Source organism: Colobus angolensis, unplaced genomic scaffold, assembly GCF_000951035.1.
Source record: "Colobus angolensis palliatus isolate OR3802 unplaced genomic scaffold, Cang.pa_1.0 Scaffold23, whole genome shotgun sequence".
Classification (NCBI taxonomy): domain Eukaryota; kingdom Metazoa; phylum Chordata; class Mammalia; order Primates; family Cercopithecidae; genus Colobus; species Colobus angolensis.
Window position 1 is genome coordinate 9813038 of NW_012115488.1, and position 23435 is coordinate 9836472.

Genomic DNA, 23435 nt, shown 5'->3' on the forward strand with positions numbered 1-23435 from the left:
AATACACTGTTTTAACAAATGGGTCCTTAGAGATGGATTTTAAAGCATGGATTTTGTTTCCCGATCTAGATTTTACCCTATCACTTCACAACACTGAGAGAAATCCTGAAATAAATCAGTAACATTTGTACAATTTTTAAGGCTGACAGTTTTATTTTTTTCCTGTTTTGTCTATTGCTGTAGCCAATGTAATTAGGTCATATCCATGTGAGAAGTTTATTGTACAAGAAAAATTTTGGATGTGTGTGTGTATTTTCAGGAAGATTTGTTTCTGCTAATATTCATGATATCCTTTGCACATGAAACTAATTCACTTATTATCATACACGATTTAGAATATTATTGTTTCCAAAAAAAACAAACAACTCTAATTCAAAGGGAAACACATGTTTGTTTACTTTTCTATCATGGTTAGAGCAGTTACACTTAAAAGTATTTTTAGCAGATAAACCACTGATTTTAAAACATATTTTTTAACAATACAGATTAGATGCCAACCCAAGCAGGGATCATTCAAGTAGAAAGGGGAGAAAGGACTAAATTATAATAGTATTCCAGAAATGGCAGCAGAAATCAAACGCTAGCCTACATGCCTTGAGCATTGCCCTCTAATTTCACTTTTATAAAAGTTGTTTGTAATTCTTAGGTCCTGGGTATTTTCTAACAGACTTTTTATGATTATATCAACAGATGTAAGTTTCAGGCCCACAAGAAAATTATTGCTTCTACACTCCCAGAAATGTTAGGAACCATGGGAGAATGCCATTTTTCACAAAATGAAGATAGTTATTCATGTTTTCTGAAAAATCTTGATGTTAACTCATTTTCTTCTTTAATAAGCTGAATACCTTGCTTTTATTTTTATGTATTAATTTAATAATTTTAGTAACTATTTAATTGAGATTCTTACTTGCTTCCGAAACATAAGCGCCAGGATAAATAGATACAAGAGGCACAATTTAATATATTTTATTGGCTGAACATAAAGGTCACAATTACCAAGCTTTATAGACACACCATTAGAAGTATACAATAGATCCTTTGTAGAGACCATGAAGGAGAGCCAGTGTAGGCAATGTCAGGAACAGCAATACAAATTTTGAGTTGCTGTCTGTGACAAAAGCAGAGCAATTGTCAAGAATTTGACTGGGTCGCAAAAGAATTTAAAGGGCCAGCAGCTCTTTAAGAATGCACGCATTAGCGTTAGCTTTATCCTTATGTAACATTTACTGTGAGGCAAGGCATGCCAAATATTAAGCAATCTACTAAATTCCTCTGAGTCCCTACCCAGTGATTCTATTTTCAAATGAGATAAGTAGGTGAGATATACAAATGAAATCAGGAGGCTTGATTAATGCTGCTCTTCCAGAAATCTACAATGTGAATGGATCACTATTAGTACCCCAGTTTAAGCATTTTGCTAAGAAAAAAATGGAAATCAGTGAAATAGATGGGAAAATATGGTACTTTTTTGGAAGGAAAGAAGTTTCCTTTCTAAAACAAAATGTACATGGCTAATCAGATTACTTCTGCAATTCTGTTTTTATGTATTAATAGAGCTAGATTTCAGCTTCACTTAAGTTTTTACCAAGAGAAGAATTTGAGGGCATGGTGTCTTGCACCTGTAATTCCAGCCCTGTGGGACGCCAAGGTGGGCATATCTCATGAGCTCAGAAATTCAAGACCAGCCTGGGCAACATGGCAAAACACCATCTGTACAAAAAATAAAAATAGAAAACCAGCCAAGCATGGTGAAACATGTCCGTGGTACCAGCTACAGGGGAGACTAAGGTAGTAGTATCACTTGAGCCCAGGAGGCAGGTAGCACCACTGCTGGGATTGCACCACTGCACTCCAACTGAACTCCAGTCTGGGTGACAGAGCAAGACCTTGTCTAAAAAAAAAAAAAAAAAGATTTGTTAGTGAGAGGTCAGTTTTCCTAAATTACATTGACTAAATTTTTTGTGACATTCAAATTTTGCCATGGTCGCTTGCTAGACTCCTAACATGTTCTGTAAATTCTCAGCTTTTAGTAGAATTTGAAGAATGCTTGTGGAAAATCAGTGATGCTTTCAACCATTGGTATGGTTTAGTTCTGTGTCCCCACCCACATCTCACCTTGGACTGTAATAATCCCCATTTGTCAAGGGCAGGACAAGATGGAAGTAGTTGGATCATGGGGGCAGTTTACCATGCTGTTCTCATGACAATGAGTGTGTCTCATTAGATCTGATGGTTTCATATGCATCTAGCATTTCTCCTGCTTGCACTCATTCTCTTTCCTGCCTCTCTGTGAAGAGGTGTCTTCTGCCATAATTGTAAGTTTTCTGAGGCCTCCCCAGCTATGTGGAACTGAGTCAAATAAACCTCTTTTCTTTATAAATTACCCAGTCTCAGGTATTTCTTTATAGCAGTGTGAGAACAGACTAATACAGTAAATTGGTACCTCAGAGAGTGGGGTGCTGCTATAAAGCTATCCAAAAATGTGGAAGTGCCCTTGGAACTGGGTAATAGGCAGAGGTTGGAACAGTTTGGAGGTCTCAGAAGAAGACAGGAAAATGTGGAAAAGTGTGGAACTTCCTAGAGATTTGTTAAATAGCTTTGACCAAAATGCTGATAGTGATGAGGACAATGAAGTCCAGGCAGAGGTGGTTTCAGATACAGACAAGGAACTTGTCGGGAACTGGAGTAAAGGTGACCCTTGCTATGCTTTAACAAAAAGACTGGTATCATTTTACCCCCTCTCTAGAAATCTGTGAAACTTTTGAACTTGAGAGAGTTAATTTAGATTATCTGGTGGAAGAAATTTCTAAGCAGCAAAGCATTCAAGACGTGACAAAGCATAAAAGTTTGGAAAATTTGCAGCCTGACGATGCAGTAGAAAAGAAAGAAAGAAAACCCATTTTCTGGGGAGAAATTCGAGCCACCTGCAGAAATTTGCATAAGTAATGAGGAGCCAAATGTTAATCGCCAAGACAATGGGGAAAATATCTCCAGGGCATGCTAGAGACCTTCACTGCAGCCCCTCCCATCACAGGCCCAGAGGCCTGTGAGAGAAAAGTGGTATCCTGGACCTGGTCCAGGGCCTCCCTGATGTGTGCCATGTGTCCTAGCTGCTCCAGTCATGACTAAAAGGGGCCAAGGTACATCTCAGGCTATTGCATCAGAGGGTGCAAGCCCCCAGCCTTGGCAGCTTCCACATGTTGCTGGTCCTGTGGGTATGCAGAAGGCAAGAATTGAGTTTGGGAACCTCTGCCTAGATTTCAGAGGGTGTATGGAAATGCCTGGACACCCAGGCAGAAGTTTGCTGCAGGGGTGGAGCCCTCATAAAGAACCTCTGGTAGGGCAGTGCAGAAGGGAAATTGGGGTTGGAGCCCCCACACAGAGTCCCCACTGGGGCACTGCCTCAGTGAGAAGAGGCCCACCATCTTCTAGATCCCAGAATAGTTTATCCACAAACGGTATGCACCGTGCACCTGGAAAAGCCACAGACACGCAAAGCCAGCCTGTGAAAGCAGCTGGGAGGGGGTCTGTAATGTGCAAAGCCACAGAGGTAGAGCTGTCCAAGGCTGTGGGAACCCACCTCTTGCATCAGTATAAACCTGGATGTAAGACATAGAGTCAAAGATAATTTTGCAGCTTTAAGGATTAATGACATTGGATTTTGGACTTGCATGGATTCTGTAGCCCCTTTGTTTTGACCAATTACTCACATTTGGAATGGGTGTATTTACGCAATGTCTGTATCCCCATTGTATCTAGGAAGCAACTAACTTACTTTTTGATTTTACAGGCTCAGAGGCGGAAGGGACTTGCCTTGTCTCAGATGAGACTTTGGAGTTGGACTTTTGGGTTAATGCTGGAATGAGTTAAGACTTTGGGACTCTGTTGGAAGGACATGATTGTGTTTTGAAATGTGAGGACCTATAATCCCCACGTGTCAAGGGCAGGACAAGGTGGAAATAATTGGATCATGGAGGCAGTTTTCTCCATGCTGTTCTCATGATAATTAGTGAGTCTCATGAGATCTGATGGTTTTATAAGCATCTGGCATTTCCCCTCCTTGCACTCATTGTTTCTCCTGCCACCTATGAAGAGGTGCCTTCCACCATGATTACAAGTTTCTTGAGGCCTCCTCAGTCATGTGAAACTGTGAGTCAATTAAAGCTCTTTCTTTATAAATTACCCAGTCTTGGCTGGGCACGGTGGCTCACGCCTGTAATCCCAGCACTTTGTGAGGCCAAGGTGAGTGGATCACATGAGGTCAGGAGTTCATGACCAGCCTGGCCAACATAATGAAACTCTGTCTCTACTAAAAATATAAAAATTAGCCAGGTGTGGTGGCATACATCTGAGGTCCCAGCTACTCGGGAGACTGAGGCATGAGAATCACTTGAACCCAGGAGGCAGAGGTGCAGTGAGCCAAGATTGTGCCACTGCACTCCAGCCTGGGTGACAGAATGAAACTCCATCTCAAAAAAAAAAAAAAGAAAAGAAAAGAAAAGAAAAACAAATTACCCAGTCTTGAGTATTTCTTCATAGCAGCATGAGAATGGACCAATACAACCATGCTTATTCTTCAGCTACGATAGCAGGACTGCCTTTGACATGCTGATGTTCTTTTTTTTTTTTTTTCAGGGACTTTATGTTTTCGTGGTTTATTTCATTTTACACAACCAAACGTGTTGCCCTATGAAGGCCAGTTACACTGTGGAAATGAATGGGCATCCTGGACCCAGCACAGCCTTTTTCACGCCCGGGAGTGGAATGCCTCCTGCTGGAGGGGAAATCAGCAAGTCCACTCAGAATCTCATCAGTGCTATGGAGGAGGTGTCTGCCCTTGCCCTTTCATTCTCTCTCTGTCTCTGTCTGTTTGTCTCTCTCTCTCTGTGTCTGTCTGTCTGTCTCTCTTTATCTCTCTCTCTCTCTCTCTGTGTCTCATTGACAGGCTCTCTACCTCATAAAGAGTACAAGGTGAATGACACTAGGTGATTTTTAAATGTTACATACTGACATCTTCTGACCTATGGTACTTGATTTCCTTACTGCAGCATCACACCCATTATCTAATTCTTTCTCTTCCTCATCCTGACGAGCAGTTTGTATTCGGAAATCAGACAGAGTATTATTTGACATTTCTTTCTTCAAAATCTTTCTAATTTGACATGCCAGTGACTGGGTCTGCCAAGGAAATGGTTCTTAAGATGCTATTTTTCCTAAAAATACTTTCATAGCTCTCTTCCTCCACCGATTCCAACTCACTACCTCAATCCCAACAAACAGAGAAAAGAAATTAAGCCAAACCTCTTTTCAATTTACGTACTACAAAATATTTTAGAAAAAAAAGCTCAGAAGAGTGCTTCTGCAGCACTATTGGAAAATCTAGCCAGGATTTCCTCTGTAAAAATCTACCTCCCACTGCTCTCTGCATTCTGTCCACATCATTTTTATTTCCTGTGCATGAATCCCATTGCCACCAGCTTGTCAGTAATGCTGCCCCTAGCACTGGGGCACTGCTCACATTTTAAAACATCCCTGAATTCCTCTGGCCAGGAGGAGATAGTAACAAAGGCCTCTAAAAATTTCTGCAGTGTCCAAGATGTGCTTGGTTACCATTTTTTTATGAGCTCGTATTGCCCTCTTTATATTAAGGAGCCAAGGAAAACAGTATTTGTGTTTACTTCCTGAAAAATGGCAGGAAATGAAGGTACATCTGTCTGAAAAGGTAACAGTTTATATTAATAGATAGATAGATGGAGAGATAGGTAGATAGATAGATCAATAGACTGATAACTTACCTGTCCAGAGATAACTTTTGTCCTTCGTAGCAATATGGAAAGTAATTTTACTTATGTTAGGTTAAAATTAAGGTAAATATTCACAATTCAAGTACTATATATATTTTTAGTTTTAATGAGAAATTTTAATATACAGAATTGTTAACTAGTAACAGAAACAGAGTAGAAAGGTGGTTGTCAAGTGCTGGGGGTGAAAGAAATGAAGGATTTTGATCAAAGGATTTTGATCAAAATTTCAGTTATAAAATGAATTAGTTCAAGTACAGTTTTTAAAAATCAAGCTATATCTTTAGTATCCTTAAATTTTTGGAAATCTAGTATGATTTCTCTATCCCCAAAGTTCTTAAAATAGACTTATTTCATCACAGCAGGTCCAATGGAAACAGGGATTTTTTAGAATCAAGAATTCAGAAATGAATCTTAAAATATTTTTGAATGGTTTGCTCAGTCTAGCATTTGTTTAGATCTGAATTGTCCAATACAATAACCATTAGCTGCATGTGGCTATTTAAATTTAAACTAAAATTAGGCAACATTAAAGAGTCAGTTTATCATTCACCGTCACCACATTTTAAGTGCTCAACAGCCACGTGTGTTTGGTAGCTGCCATATTGGAGAACACAGATATAACACATTTGTATCACTGCAGAAAGTTTTACTGGACACTGCTGGTCTAGATGTTCAACTTCCGAGTGAAGTTTTTTAAGGTTCATCTTTTCCTCTCAAGTTCATTTCTAAAGTTCTCAGATCGCTGTTCTCAGAAATGAAGTGTCTTTGCTGTCTCTCAGAACACCCTATGCTGGTGGGCAGTAGCTGTTAACAGTCCAGTTCTTGGGCCAGAGCCACCACTTGGGTGCTCATCTGGGAGCTGTACAACAGCAGAGCCTGAAGTGTGCTCTGCATTCCTCAGAGGCTTAGAATTGGCCTTGATTCAGCTGTCAGTGAGGTGCTGTCAGAGACATTCTAAAAAGCCATGCAGAGAAGGGAAAGTATAGGAAAGAAGGATTAAGGGGTTGTTTATCAGTAACCTAGAGGGATGTAAATACATTTAATCATTCCAGGATAGAGCTATCTTTTTAATCATTCAATCCAAAACAAGGAGGAATGCTATGAAAGTATTTTTCTCAATTTAGTATGTCCTTATAGATACCTACTATATTTAAAATCCTGTGTGACATTTTAGATAAAGGATTAGGAGGATTCGTCTCCATTTCTTATATTTTTTAACAGAGTTTTCTTTGTACACATCTTCCCCAAAAATATATTTATTGGGTTAAAAATTAGTTTTCATTCCCCACACATGACAACATAGAAATCTACAAGTAATTCAAATAGAGACATTGTTTAGAATCACAGATTAAATTGTCTCAGGGAGAGACATAATTTTCTAAAGAATAAAGATAAAATTAAAGTTGTTTTGTTTTTGTTTTTGTTTTTTTAGTAGAGATAGGGTATCTGTCACCCAGGCTGAAGCATAGTGGCATGATCATAGCCCACTGCAGCCTCGAACTTCTGAACTCAAGTGAGTCTCCCACCTCAGCCTCCTGAGTAGCTGGGAATACAGGTGCACACCACCACACCCAGCTAATTTTTTACATTTTAAAATTTTTTGTAGATATGGAGGTCTCACCATCTCATCCATGTGGGTCTCTAACTCCTGGGATCAAGCAATCCTCCCACCAAAATCTAAGGCCAGGCATGGTGGTTCACACCTGTAATCATAGCACTTTGAGAAGCTGAGGCAGGATCTCTTGAGCCCAGGAATTTGAGACAAGCCTGAGCAATGTAGTGAGACTCCATCTCTACAAAAAAAAAAAAATTATAAATAAGTAAAGGTCTAGTTTCAAAACAGTGCCACCACCCTTTAACAAGGTCTTTGTAAGGAAAGGCAGAGATCAGTTGTTCATATGGGTTTCATAGTGAATGTGTATGCATTCATATTATGATTTTTTTTCCCCCATCCCAATCCAAAAAGGTGCCACCTGACTGGGAGAGAGCATCCTTCCAACAGGCCAGTCAGGCCAGCCCTGATTTAAAGCCAAGTCCACAAAATGGAGCCACGTTCCCATCCTCTGGAGGATATGGCCAGGGGTCACTGATAGCTGATGAGGAGTCCCAGGAGTTTGATGATTTGATATTTGCATTGAAAACTGGTATGTATGAACCCATGAATCACATTGCAAGTAGGCACTCTTGCTATATTACAATTTATATTTTCTTCCCATGAAGTTGCAAAGTACTATCAGTCACCCTTAGCACATCCTGATTCTCATGACCCATTCCTAATCCCGGGAAAACTCTAGGATATTTTGCTCTTGGCACAAAATATAAGACAACCTAAAAATAATTTACAACTTGCTTTCAAAAAAGGCATACTCTAACTAAATGTAAATATCCCTGTCCTGGAATCTTGCTAGAACACCAAGACACTATTAAGTTTGCTATAGACAGTCGATAGGGATCTCACTGAGGGAGTTTTGCCTCTGGCCTGCCAAAGAGACCTTCTATGGAGTGCCTTTGAAGCAGAAACTTTCAAAGGCAACATAATGAGCATGGTATAGTTCTATAATTTCCAAGGGCTATCACATACAATAATTCTTTGACCCTCCTATATATTCAGTCCCACTCAACTTTGAGACCCCAGTGAATAGTTCTTACAGAATGAGAGGAAAACAGTCCTAAAGGTCCCAACTCATCAGCATATGATGCTAGAAACAGGCTAAGGCAATAAAAGACCACAAAACTGCCTGATTAAAGGTCACACGCTCCTGGGTGAAACAGTTAGTGGATATCATTCTTTCCTATGTGTCTAAATGATAGCTGCATTCATAATAGAAATATAATGGATATTTTATTGGGGAAATTCTATTTTGAACATTAAAAGAAAACCATAAACTAATTTGAGTTGTTTTCAAATCAAATATGCAGTTTAAAAATTGCTTTTCCTCAGAAAAATTTTGAACTGACACCTATAAAAATCCCAGTGCATTTTAATTTCTAGATATCCACATGAGCAAGAAGATATGTCCATGCCCAGTTGAAGTTATTGAAATATTTATTGGGAAGTGCATTTTACTATCTTACAGTTTTATTGGTTGGCTCTAAAGTATATTGCTTTGCTAAAACATTTTTCTTCATTATTTTGAAGTTAAAAGTTTACATTATATCTTGAAAATACTCCAAAATGCCTAAGAATAACAGCATATTTTCACGTATCATATTTTACAACCTTCCCAAGGTTACATAGTTAAGAAATAGCAGCAGTGCAAAGCAGCAGACGCAGGCCACCTGACCCTAAGACCATGCTCTCAGTCACTGTGCCACAACCACTTTGCGAGTGCTTTGTTAAGAATGGCAAATCTGATCTGTATTAGTCCATTCTCACACTGCTATGAAGAAATACCAGAGACAGGGCAATTTATAAAGGAAAGAGGTTTAATTGACTCACATGGCTGGGGAGGCTTCAGGAAACGTACAATCATGGCGGAAGGCAAAGGAGAAGCAGGCACCTTCTTCACGGTGGCAGGACAGAGTGAGTGCAAGCAGGGGAAATGCCAGACACTTGTAAAACCATCAGATCTTGTGAGACTCACTCACTATCACAAGAATAGCATAGGGTAACCGCCCCCATGATCCAATTGCCTCCACCTGGTCCTGCCATCCACAGGTGGAGAATATGGGGCTAGAATTACAATTATAATTGAATTGTACAATTACAATTGAATCTTACAGTTCAAGATGAGATTTTGGGTGGGGACACAGCCAAATCATATCACCATAGAAAGGAATAAGAACTCAACCCTACTCTCACATTAGTGCTTAGAATAACCTTTGCTAGATATTGTTGAATGCTGAGTGAGTGGATGAATTTGAACAATGAAGCTTAGAGTTTGCTAGGAAAAATAGGCATTCACACAAACATGACATAAGAAAGAATAAAGTAATGCAGAGAGTTATAAATGACAGAGGAGATGAAGAGATAACAAAAAATTCTCTATTAATTCTTGAAGGATGTATAGGTTTTAAGCAAGTAAAGAATGGAGGAAAGGGCATTAGGAACTGAGAGAATAGAATTAGCAGGAGCCCAGAGGCTTAACGGCATGTGGCCTCTTTTAGAACCAGTGCTGCTGTGGCAGGGGCAGAGAGTAAGAGAAGCCAGGCAGCAGAAGGCAGGCCTGACAGGTAGCTTGCCGGCACCATCAATTGTCTACTAGAGTTTCCCAGCTGAGTTTCAGCAAATACCCCCCCTTAGCTATTCATAGTCACTCCTCAATGGGAGGATCCCTGACCCAGTGTATTTGAGAAATTGCAGAGATTCACAATTCACATTAGCATTTTAGCAGCTCTGAAATGTTCTAGACAAAGGAAACCCATTTTGCTTAATTTAACCTGGTCTTTCCAGAACACTAGCAATACATTCATTTTGGGAAAGCAGAACACTCACTGATACTTTGCATAATATTAAAATGCTATTCAGATGCCATGGTAAGGAGTGAGACTTTTATAGAGCATAGTGAGCCATGTAGGCTTTGGAGGAAAGGAATGGCATGTTCCTATTGGTTTTGAGGCAAAATAACTCTTATGAAAGTATGAAGAAATAAATTTAGAAGCAACATCACAAAGGCTGGGAGGTTATTACAGTGTTCCAAAAGAATGAGGTTAAGGCCTCAAATCTAGAGAGTGGAAATAAAAATGAGAAGACGAGCTTCCCAACAAGAGGAATGCTGAGGAAAAACTGAGGGACAATCTTCCAAAGCTCATGCTTCTCATCATGATGGCTGACTGAAGGAAAAGTATATAGAGCATTTGTTTGTTTATGCTAATAAACAAATAGATTTGGTTTAGCAAACATGCAGGAGAAAACTGATAAGTTCAGATGTGGACATCAGGCCTGGTGGCTCCTAAATATTCAGGTTTGGATCTTAAGTGAGGGACCAGGGTAAAAGGGAATGATTTGAAATGCATCAGCACAGAGACTATATTTGAAGCTATGAAGATGAAAAAAGGTTGATCTGGGAGAATGGAAGGAGAGAGAAGAGAAGAAAGGAAAAGAGATGAGGAAGTCAGGGGAGAAGAAGGAAGGGAAACAAGAATATTATAGAAAATACCAACATTTCAAGAGTGAATTAGAAGACAGTCTCACAAAGAAACTGTAGCAAGTTCAGAAAGAAAACCAAAGAGGAAGGAGTTTCAGGAAGGAAGAAATGATTGGCTGGATAAAACGTTCCTTAAAGTCGGGGCTGAAAAGGGACTTTCAGACTACAAGTAGTCCTCAGGGCAGATTATGTCGTCACTGCTACAGTGTCATCAGTTGTTGAAGTTATGACACCGGAAACATAAAGTGAATTCTTGGAACATAATTAAATTAGATCTATATTACATTACATCTTGTATTTATATAACAACTATGAAGTGCATTCGGTTCTAGAATGTAAGGAATGTCTTGCTTACTTATAGATTTGGTTCAGCATTCCTTTAGAGTTCCCTGAACTCACTAGGAAATAAATACTTTAAAAGACCAAAATAACAATCTCTAACACTTGGTTCCCTATATTTTTAGAAAAAGTACTGTAGTAATCAAGCAGCCACTGGACACTTTCCCTCCTAGAATATGGTCAAATAAAGGATCAGTCTACATGCCATTCTGTCTACAGCAGTTATAATTGACTCATAAGGCCAGATTCAGCCCAACAAAGTGCTTTGCTTGATCCATATAACATCTTAACATTTTTTGAGCCAATATTAAAAATTTAGAGCTATTTTCTAAAAATGTAGAATTTCTAGAAAAATCTAACAACAGAGTCTTTGAAGTCGAGCACAGCACTACTTGCTTGGAACTGAGTAGTAGCAGCCCCTTTGGACATGAGCTCTTCCATTTTCTAGTGTCTACTAGGCCCATGTCACTGGTTTATGCAAACCTCCTTGGCCGCTAGGACATTTGAGTTTGCAAACCTTGATCTATCTCCGGTCCACCTTCACTATGGCCCACTCCAAGTCAAGTACTGAAACAGTGGGTCTTCCATGTCTTTTTCATTTGAACCCCTAAACAACTTGTAAAAGCTATGGAGCCTTTTGCGTATGTTTAAAAAGTTTTTCATAATCAGTTTAAATAGTATCAAATAATGTAATTTCCACTGTATCATACATTTTGGTGTTTCAAAACAAAAAGTTTACATTATTTTTTTAAACTAACCCAAAGGCTCTTTGCTAACTACCTTAGCAATGTAATACCTAGTTATTTATTTTTTAAATATATGAACAGGCTTTTTTTTATAATTGGAAATTTGACATCTCTTTCTTTTCTCCTTGAACTTTTTATTTCCATTCTACTTTCTCCATGGAATTTTATCCTACTATAATATATTTCATACTTACAATTCATTTTACTCATATTTCTCTCCAACAGAACATGTTTTTAAATTAGAACTTAATTTTTTTCTGCGGCCATAAGACTCTAAGGTGTTCAAAATTTCTTTTATACTGTGACCATCACAATTATTCCTAGTGTACAGTTCAACAAATCAACATGAGTAACAGAAACATCTGTTTTGGTAAACGATTGTCAAAAATGAAAAAGACTAATCAGAATAATAGATATGGAAATTCAAGATCTGGGAATGTATTCCTTTAAAGCTGTCCTTCCCATACCATCTTGTACTCCTTGAAAAGGCATCATGTACCACAAGTTAAAGGAATCCCAGCCTGAAGACTTCTACTGCAGGTGCTTTACATCCTGCAGAGGCATTGACCTGGAGTGATGTGCAGCATTAGATTATGAGGAGGGGCCGCCAGCTCCCACATTGACCACTGACTTTAGCCAAATCGTTAACCACCTCTTCTCACCTATAAAAATCCTACATTGCAAAGATTTCCATATTCTCAAATAACAGTTTCTACCATGTATCTGATAATTTTCTACTTGAGATCATGTGACAGTGAGCCACCAATTTCTGCAATTGTCCTAGGCTCTCTGGCAGGCCTCCAATCTCTCCTTACATCTGCAGCCAACCTTAGAGAACACTAAATTGAAGGCAAAAATGAGTCTTTGGCATTCAACAGCCATTCTTTTTAACCTCCTCCTTTCTTAGCTATAGCATCATTCATAATACAGTTTTCTATAAACAGGTAAAAGATAAAAGCTTTTTCTGTGGTTTTTACATCTTAGTAGAAAACTCTTAAAAACCAAAACCTACAAGGTGGAAAAAAGTTCATTTTTAATTGTGGGACTTCAGGCACTGTGGTAGTATCAGATGAAAAGTGATTTGTCTATCCTTCTCAAATTGTACCACCTGTTAATCAGGTTTGTTCTATGTACTTCCCTTACCCTAATATCCTGCACTAAAATATGTGTCAGAGAGTATGTAAGAATCAAGACAGAGGTTAATAAGTCACAAATGAGCAAGTAGGTCACAAGAATAGGAAGCATGGTCCATCCAATGCAAATTCCACATAGAAGCAGCAAGGGTGGCCAGATGAACATGTAGAAATAAGAATCTGGCCTAGTCCTGGGCCAGAGTTTATGTTCTGAAAAACCGGGATTCATCTCAGTATCCCTGGATATGTAACAGTGCTGAGTATCTCAGTTGATGTTCCATATTAGATGGATGGATGGATGGATGGGATTCAGGAAGAGTGACTAGGCCTCTCAATAGCCACTGATACTATTTCCTGTGCCCTTTTAATCTCCCTTAGAATTCATCATCTTTCAGTTAGGAAGAATGTTCAGATATTCAAGCACATACTAAAATGCTTGTATTAATTCAGTAGGTAGAATGCCTTTACTGAGTGCAATAGAGAGAATTTAATGTCAGAATGCCATAATAAGGGGCAAGCAGGAAAGCTAACACTCTTTAGCTAAGACATTCTCTTTTTAATTGTTGAGATTAACCGTGAGAAAAACTATATCTCTAAAAGAGAAAGCTTAAGTAGTCAATTTCCAGATTAAAAAACATCATCACTTCTTTACAAGCATTTACAAATGTGTCAGCAGACTCCAAATTCATGTTTAACAGCTGCAAATAAATTCTGATGTGAGCAAGACAATGTTTTTGAAGCCACTGTGTTAGTGCATACTTAGTTGCATACTTCAAACTTATATTAAAGGCAAGTATATTAAAATTGTTTGATCTAAAGTGGAAGCCCTGTCCCATAAACCAGTCATGGACTTCTTTTTCAATCTAATTTTAGCCATATTACATTTTTAAAAATTTAGAAAAAAACACTATTGACATTTCTAATTTTTAAGTTAAAATATTCGACTTTCTATGAGAAATCCACATTTCACTCTAAAAAAAGATGACATAATGTCTTTCAATGATTTGTTCTTGAAGTACATCAGCACTTCCACAGGCAAGTGAGACACTGAGTTCTAGACTAGTGGTATCCTGATTACTAGTTTTTTGTTTGTTTGTTTGTTTTAAATAGAGCTGTCTAATGTATCATCAGTGTCCCCAAGACTTTAGGAGAGTGGGAACAGTCACCCTGGGACAGCCTCCATTTTAGGGAAGAGGAGAAAGTTCCGAGCAAACTAGAACAGAGACTCAGGGTGAGGGTAGGATGGAAAGGAATGTCTCTATTTACATTCTTAACAAGGTGTGCCTTGAGTACTGGCATTTCTGTGTTGATCCCAAGTTGACAAGATTCCTGAAAATGTCAAGCTTAGAACATATTGGTCTTAGAAAGGAGTCTTTCTTCAGCGGGGGCTTCTCCCAGAATGACTAACGTGATTCCCCACCATCCCCAGCTCCCTGGCTTCCTGGTGTTATCCCAGGCCGATCAATGTCATGGCATTGGTGTCATTCCGATAGGGAATGACAAAACATTTCCCTATCGGAAACCTAGACATGATTTATTTTTCAGTTAGAAGAAAATAGATGACAAGTCCTTGAACACAAATGAAAACATTTAGAATCAAGGCCCAAAATACTCAAACTTCTCCAAGAACTCATCAATAAATTTCTCTTTGTAAGATATCACATCAAACCACAATGTCTTATTTAACTTCAAGAAATTCTGCAGCCCAGTGTAGTAAACAAAGTTAGGTGAGAATCAAAATGGAAAAGTGGAATTTTGAAAGATTTTGATTTTTTTCCTCAGAAAAAGGTGGAAGGGGTATGGTCTTTGGATCATTGTCACATTGATGTGGGCCACTCAACTAGCACCTCTCATCCTCACTCAGTCCCTGCATCTGTAAGACAGGACTGATAGTCACCCTATCCTAACCAAAGTATATTAAAATGTTAAGAAAAGGTGAAGCTCATGGTGAATGTAAATTATTAGTTTTAGTTCCTTTATGATTGCCTGGTCTATTGACCAAAGAAAAGTGTCCCTGTTATCACAGTCGCTGGATTTTTCTTAAACTTTTGGTTTGAAATTTAAGCATGGAAACACCTTTCAGAAAATCAGGATACTTACTGCAAACTACCCACGTATATCATTTAATGAATTGCAAAGAGATGGGAGACCTGGTTTGTGCTCCCAGGTCTCGGCTTGTTACACTTGTGTGTAATATATGCCTTTTCTGAGTCTCAGTGAGGGATGAGAATTTGGATATTTGTGCATTTCTTTGAACTGGGAAGAAACTGCAAAGGATGATGAGGTGGGTCAGGTAGATGTGGTGACTCAAGAGGAGTCTAGAACTTGCTTACATATCTTGAGTTGCTAAACAAGCTCAGCATGCTTTCAATAAGGCAGAGCTTGCCTTTCTAGTGTGCTTTGTCCCAGGTGTCATCACACACTTTATGATGGTATTCCTAGTGGGATCTAGAGCAGGCAGACACTGAAATCACTGGGAGTTGGTACTAGTTAAATGATTTGGCCTCAGTCTTCCCTGAGGCTAATCATGGGGTCCTGTCTGTTCCTCCCTAGTGTTTCCATATTTAGCTCTTCCTTGCTACAGGCTCCAGGGCCTTAGTAACCTCCTTATAGAATGGCCACTATCTTACAATTCACTGAGGTTCTTCCAAATAATACAGTTCTCCTGTTCCCAGGAGAGAAACATGGGCCATTTGTCCTTCGAAGGCCTGGAAGTAGACACAAATGTTACCTTCAGGGGCCAAGCATTATTTATGGTATTCCATAAATGATTGAAGAGGGCTGGGTGAAAACAGAGACAAACTGAAGGACTGCCTGGTCCATGGGTTTTTTTGTTGTTGTTTTTTGTTTGTTTTGTAATGCAGAAATGCAGGCCCAGTGTTGCCTGATCTTCTGGTTGTCCTTTTGTTTTGTTTTGTTTTTTGTTTGTTTTTTTGTTTTTTCAAGAGAAACCAGAAATCTGATTTTTTTATGCAAAATTGTTAAATTTTAGCAACTTACTAAATTTTTTTTATTTTATTTTATTTTTTTTTTGAGATGGAGTCTTACTCTGTCGCCCAGGCTAGAGTGCAGTGGCGTGATCTCGGCTCACTGCAAGCTCCACCTCCCGGGTTCACGCCATTCTCCTGCCTCAGCCTCCCGAGTAGCTGGGACTACAGGCACCCGCCACCTCGCCCGGCTAATTTTTTTTTTGTATTTTTAGTAGAGACGGGATTTCACCGTGTTGGCCGGGATGGTCTCAATCACCTCCTGACCTCGTGATCCGCCCGCCTCAGCCTCCCAAAGTGCTGGGATTACAGGCTTAGAGCCACCGCGCCCGGCCGAGCAACTTACTAAATTTTTAAAAATACATTGTCATTGGCAATATTCTGGTTCTTGAAGAAAAGAGTTTATGGGTGTTAAGCATTTTACATTATAGATAGGAGTATTATTAAATTTATCATCGAAACCTGGGCAATGTGAGAGAATAAAGGGGACGTGATTAATGATTCTGTCAGGGATGAGAACTTTTCACATTTTATGTCCTCCAGCTCCCTATTTTAATAAAATGGAAAAATAAGTATCTGTAAAAAGTATAGAGATGGGCCTTGATGGACAGGCAGGAAGACACTCAGGCTGGAATTAACATGCTGCATTCAGGGCATCAGGAGACCTGATCAGTTTCAGGGAAAGCTCTCCAAAAGGCAATGGTTGGGATACATCCATTTGATAGGCTAGAGACAGATTAAGGACTGATTTGAAAGCCAAAGCAGAAGGTTCCCAACTCAGTGCAACTGGCAATAGGAACTAACATTTGTTCTTGAGAAGGAGAGGGCAGCGGAATACAGAACAGACCAGAGGAACAGAACAGGAGATGAGATGGAACAGGCAGGTTCACGACTTAGGATGCAGAGCACAGTTTATTACTACATTCAGCAGACATTTACTGAACACCTGCAGTGTACTGAGCACTGTCCTATGAGCTAGGAGACAAAGATAGGAAGGACATAATCCAGTGGGGGAGTCAGAAATTTTAAAAGAGAATCATCCTGTTTCAAGGGGTAGCAGAGTTGATACTGGTAGGAAGAGTGGAGGCAGCCACATGAAGGAGGTGGGAAGTGAGAAGAGCACCCCAGGCAGAGGTGCCAAAATAAGAACGTGGTATGAAAAGGCAGTGACCTGCTGCTCCCTGTCCTGAGCTTGGAAACTCTAGTGAGACATTAGGAGAGAATGCAGGCAAGAGGATCCTGCAGGCCTTGAGGCAGGGCAGAAGACAAGGCCTCCAGAAATGATGCAGCAGGAGGAAATGTATGAGAAAGCAGAAGAGGTCTAGAAAGAGCCAGCAGATCAGAGGATGAGATGGGCAAGTACCATGTCACAGAAGCAAAAGGAGGAAGTGGAGTTTCAACAGTGGCCTTTAACAGAGAGAGTGCGAAGGTCAGAGACCCAGAAGAAGAAGGGCTTGGCTAGAAGGTCACTAGTAGGCTCTGGCTTCCATCTCCAGATAGGCTAAGATTAAGCTAATTCACCATTTTCCCACAACTGTCAACTCTGCAGAATTGCCTTTTCTTCATCTCAGAAAAGGAAATCCCAGCTGCCTAAGCAACCGGCTTTTCACTTTCCTCCTTGTTTGCAGAGTCTAGTGGGGCTGGCCTTGGTAACCTCTGGTGATTCATCCAGCATGCCCTATGACCACATCCCCATTGTGTGTGTGTATAGAGAGGATGAGAGTTAATGTGTTCCTCTGAACTGTATTACAAAAGAAAAGAACATTGTTCTCTAGAAATATGAAAGAAAAAGAAAAGAACAAGGTGTTACTCTAGCATACTTTTAAGTTTTCTCAATTATCTGAGTTGTAAAAAACAAAACAAACAAACAAAAAAAACAAAACAAAGTAGCAAATAGTGGAGCTTCCTCAAAACAGATTCTGAGCAATGTCAGTAGTTAACTGCTGTGGTGGAATTCCTGTGTGGATCTATTTTGGCACTGTGTTATGTAATTATTTTTATCTTAGGATGAGATATGAATCATTCAGAGCCAATGTCTTCAGGGCACTGGTGTGACTCCAGGTGTTCTCACATACCTGTCTTTCTTCTCAGATCACTGGCCAACACTGAATCTCAAGTGATGGACTTCAGTGCATATGAGCTCGGGGCCTATATGTTTTGTAACAGCAAATCCTACCCCACTGGTGAAAAAGTCTAATAACCTGACTGGTTTTCTATTTGGATGAGACCCCAATTGAGAGATTATATTCTGGTAGTAGGTTACACCTGTCTACCACGTGGAAACAAACAATAAAGATTGAGAACCCAAATGTGTGTCTTTATAAATTAATCTGTACATTCTAAAAAACTATCAAAGGAAACGTAAAAGATAGTTTCATAATTGTTAGGTGTTAATAATATCTATTCTAAATGTATAGCTTATTTTTTACTAATATAGAAATAAAAAGAATTGGACCTAATGTAAATTGATTCTTAAGAATTCACTGCATTAATAGTTTGGATTTTTGTGTTCATTCTATTTCTGTGGCAGGTGCTGGTCTCAGTGTCAGTGACAATGAATCTGGTCAAGGCAGCCAGGAGGGGGGCACCTTGACTGACTCCCAGATCGTGGAGCTTAGGAGGATACCCATCGCCGACACTCACCTCTAGCACCTCACTAACCATTTGACTGAGCCCATTTTCATATTTGTATCAGCTTTTGTGCTAAAACTCTCTAAGTACATCCACCTGTGTAATAGGAACCTTTGAATTGTACTGGATGATTAACACAAAAGTGATTGTTGTATTTGGAGTATAAATTACTGATTGTGTGTGACCTGAAAATTCACTGCTATAAGAAAGATGGACTCAGTTTGTATCAGTTAATAGGATGTTCATAGTCTGAGAATGTTAGTTGTTTTTTTAAATCATCCTATATGGCTAACATTGTTTAATGAAAGTAATGCTCAATAAAGCAATAGAATCTATTTGGTATCATCCAGCTTCATTACTCATAAAGAAACATTGTACATAGGCAAAAAAAAGCTAACTCTATATGTAGATGATGACAGGCACCCTGTGCCATCTTGCATGAATCCAGGCGATCCAGATTCAAGACTTCATTGCAGCTAGAAGACTTTAATTCCTGAAAAATGTAAACTGTCTGTTGATGATCCTGCACCTAAATGTTGATGGGAGTACTGAATTTGGCCTAGTCCTTCAACAGTATGTATTTCTGCTCATTATAAAATTAGGGATCTGAACACTTCTCAGAATGAATGTTCTGTCCCCAGTTAAAAATAACTCCATCAAGCATTTTTTCATGCAGTTAAGAAGAGGATCTTTCAAACAATACAGAGTTTGTTTTAGAGAAACATTTCTCGGTTTAGATTTTTCAGTCTTTCTTTGTCTTGGAATGAGACATCAGAAAGTCTATCCCGGAACAAACGCTGTGGTGTTTGTCATGATTTCATTAACTGTGGTTCCAGAAGAATTATCAGGAACAGAACAAGTTTGTCCTGAGGAAGCCATTTTGATTTTTTATTTTGGAATTCTTAAATATGTTTGATAAAATCAGTATCATCTCAAGAAAGGTTAAAAAGATTAGTTAAGAGAAAATTTTGTCCTGCTAATAATTTTCCTTAGAGCCATAATTAAAAGATCCAAGTGCTTTTTCGTCACTATTAAGGGTGGCTTTATTTGTTATAAAGTCTGAGGTGGCATTATTTATCTTGATAAATTATAAACTGTCTCCTTTTCCTGTGAGTCCTCCCCTTCCCCTACCCCATTCGTCTTTATTGAGTTTTGATAAGTAGACTGTCACTGTAAGTAGAAAATGAAGGGTCAGGAGCTGTGGCTTATGCCTGCAATCCCAGCACTTTGGGAGGCCAAGGCGGGAGGATCCCTTGAGTCCAGGGGTTCAAAACTAGCCTGGGTGACATGGCAAAACTCTGTCTGTACAAAAAAAAATACATTAGACATCTAATTATCTAACAAAGGCAATTGTTGATAGCTCTTTTCTTTTCTATATATTGCCAAAATTTGAGAAAACCTGACCAAAAAAAAAAAAAAGGGTTGCTGGGTTTCTATTGCTATTCAAACTGCCATCTTGATAAAAAATCAAAAGGGCTACCTGCCACTGTTCAGCTTGATTCTTTTAAATATTGGAAGAAAAACCCAAGGTTTTACAAGCCACAGTGCTAAAAACAAGTAAGATTCATATGCCAATAGCAACAATAGTTTGCCATTCTGTTTCCTCCAAATGTGCATTAAAGTGGGACACCTGCCATATAGTACTATGTAGGGAGAAGCAAATAAAATCACATTCTCAAAAATGAAAACCAAAAGGCTAGGACTCTTAACACGTCACCTGTGATCTTTCTCTTTCAGTAGGCTTGATCGTCTTTCTCTCCATGACATTTCCTTAACACCTTTACTGAGATATCATTCACATTCCATAAAACCTATTTAAAGTGTACACTTCAATGGTATTTGGTATATTACTTTATTGGAGTTTTAAAAAATTGTAGTAAAATACATATAAAGTGTATTATTTTAACCATTTTAAGGGTATAATTCAGTGGTTTAATTACATTCACGATGTTTCGCAACCATCACCTTTATCTATTTCCAGAATGTTTTCATCACTCCAAACAGAAACTCTGTATACCCCATCTCCATCACATTTTCTTTCCTCTGTAAGAGACACCTAACATTTCCTTGGTAATGTCTTCATTTTTCTACATTTTTGTGATTACTTTTTTGCATTTGTTTCTGTTTTACATTGTTAGTATTTTAGAACATCAAAAATAAAAAGGATTTTTCATAATTTGGATACAAGTACAGAGGGGTATGCACATGGGTTACAGGATGGTGATAGAACTGGTGGAATTTCAAGACAGGAAATACCAGTTGAATGAAAATCTTAGTAAACAAGACACAGAAAGCATTTCATTCTGGAACTTGAGTTTTGCGCTGATTTTCAATCTCTTGAGGTACTTTAAGGTTTAATCAACATTTTCCATGCCTCCCAAATCTGATCACGGAAGTTTAAACATAATGGAGGTATGAAAACAAAATGCCATTTGGGAACTGAACTCCCAAACAAATTCACCTTGTTTACCAGCACTTGAGATCCTAAGGCCTCTGGGTAGATTTGTTTGAGGTTAAGTGTCAATCAGATAAGTAAGTGGTATTGACCTCAAAGTGTCTGGATGCCAGAGTGGATCTCCCTTGGACACCCTGACTTTGGCAGAAACAAAGAAAGCACTAAGGCCATGCCTGTGTTCCATATGGCCTTCTAATTGTTAATGTCATAGACCCAGTCCTTCCAATGCTTCTCTAGCAGGATCCAAGACAAAGGACCACATATTCCATGAGTAGTATTTAAAAAATGGACCAAATGACTGAGGCTAGGAAACTCTTTCATTATCTTGCGTCTCTTCTACTCTTTTTTTTTTTTTTTTTTTGAGATGCAGTCTCACTCCGCCTCCCAGGCTGGGCACAGTAGTGCAGTCTTGGCTGACTGCAACCTCTGCCTCCCAGGTTTATGTGATTCTCCTGCTTCAGCCTCCCAAGTAGCTGGGATTACAAGCACACGCCACCACAACCAGCTAAGTTTTTGTATTTTCAGTAGAGACAGGGTTTCACCATGTTGTCCAGACTGGTCTCAAACTCCTGACCTGAGATGATCTGCCTGCCACAGCCTCCCAAACTGCTGGGATTAGAGGCATGAGCCACCACGCCCGGCCACTTCTAGTCTTTTTGACTGACTAGAGAAATAAAATACAACTCAGATGAGTGATATTGATAAAATGTAGTTGGTACATTCTGATTTTATTCTTACTCAATTATTCTCACCTACCCAAACAACACTGTACTAGAAAAGCAAACTCACCTTTATAAACATTTAGAAACACCCAGATGCTTTATTAAACTGTAGTGCATAGTAGCTAGCACACGCATTTATACATGCACAATATTCCTAAGGAAAACACATTATTTTCATGGTAATCTATAACTATTCAAGCCACCTTGACAAGTTAGGCAACTACTTTAAATAGGAATTGACTACACTGGAGATAAAAGGGTTTAACAAAGAATTTATTCAAAACAACCCGGATACTTACTGATGCTTCAGTATCATTGATTTATGGTTAACAAACATCTTTTATAAAGTAAATTACATGGTTTCAAGAAGAAACGCAAATGGCGAATAACCATGTTTCCTATCATCTGTGACAATGGGATACTATTATCAAGTTTTATTGTCATGGTCCTTGGGATTACTATGGATGTCTCAGTTCAGTTCCCAGCCTGGCCCTTGCAGTGGACTCAGCAACTGGATCTAACTATGAGAACCGAGGTTGGAGCCAAAGTTCCTAAAACTGACATAGCTCAAGAAATTTATGAGCACTTTCAGTACATGAAATAGTATTTTAGGACTGTGAAAAAACATAAGTAATCACTGCTTTCTAATAGATACAATAATTCAAATTTTAGCCAGGTCAAACTTTACTTTTTGCCTATAATAAACCTTTATGACTTTGTAAACAAATCACAAATTTGATCTTTTTTTTAAATTTAGGATTATACTCCTAGCATTTGTTTTGTAACACTAATGAAGGAAAGAGACAATGCAAACAATTTCAGCATCGCTATTTTGAGTTTTGGTATGACTACATTTATTTCAAAGGTGTGTGTGTGAGAGAGAGAGAGAAACAGAGAGAGAGAGACAGAGAGATTGAAAAGTTCTGGAGGCCGGGTGCAGTGGCTCACACCTGTAATCACAGCACTTTGGGAGGCCAAGGCAAGCAGATCACTTGAGGCCAGGCGTTTGAGACCAGCCTGGACAACATGGCGAAACCCCATCTCTACAAAAAATACAAAAATTAGCCAGGCATGGTGGCAGGTTCCTGTAAGGCTGAGGCAAGAGAATTGCTTGAACCCAAGAGGCAGAGGTTTCAGTGAGCCTAGATTGTGCCACTGCACCTCCAGCCTGGGCAACAAAGATAGACTGCCTTAAAAAAAAAGAAAAAAGTCCTGGGAATTCAGAGCAAGAAAAGTAGGAAAATTACAATAATATTAGTTTCCATGAGTAAAAGATGTTTTCAAAAGCTGATTTGTGAAGTGTGTGACCTGCACCACATTATATATCCTTATTCTGCGCATTCATCAAAATCATTTTGAAGACTTTTGTACATTACAGGAGGGGAGTAGTGGTCATTTAATGAAAGACTTGAAAGAGTGAGTAAGAACACTCACACAAACTAGAAAGATACTCAGGAACTATCAGGGGCACTACGGTTTCTTTCCTGAATGTTCTATCAGATAATACACAAGTGTTATATAGTAAAGG

The 23435-nt window shown here is 38.9% G+C and overlaps 1 protein-coding gene across 1 annotated transcript in view; it reads left to right on the top strand.

The window, feature by feature from the left end:
* The window catches only part of ADGRV1 (adhesion G protein-coupled receptor V1), a 605676-nt gene extending 586393 nt beyond the window's left edge, over positions 1 to 19283 (top strand). Inside the window, exons 88-90 of the mRNA XM_011944259.1 lie at positions 4639 to 4830; positions 7774 to 7951; positions 18630 to 19283. Coding sequence (XP_011799649.1) covers positions 4639 to 4830; positions 7774 to 7951; positions 18630 to 18748 — 489 coding nt within the window. The 3' untranslated portion in view covers positions 18749 to 19283. The remainder of the gene's footprint in view (positions 1 to 4638; positions 4831 to 7773; positions 7952 to 18629) is intronic.
* The last annotated feature ends 4152 nt before the right edge of the window (positions 19284 to 23435 follow it).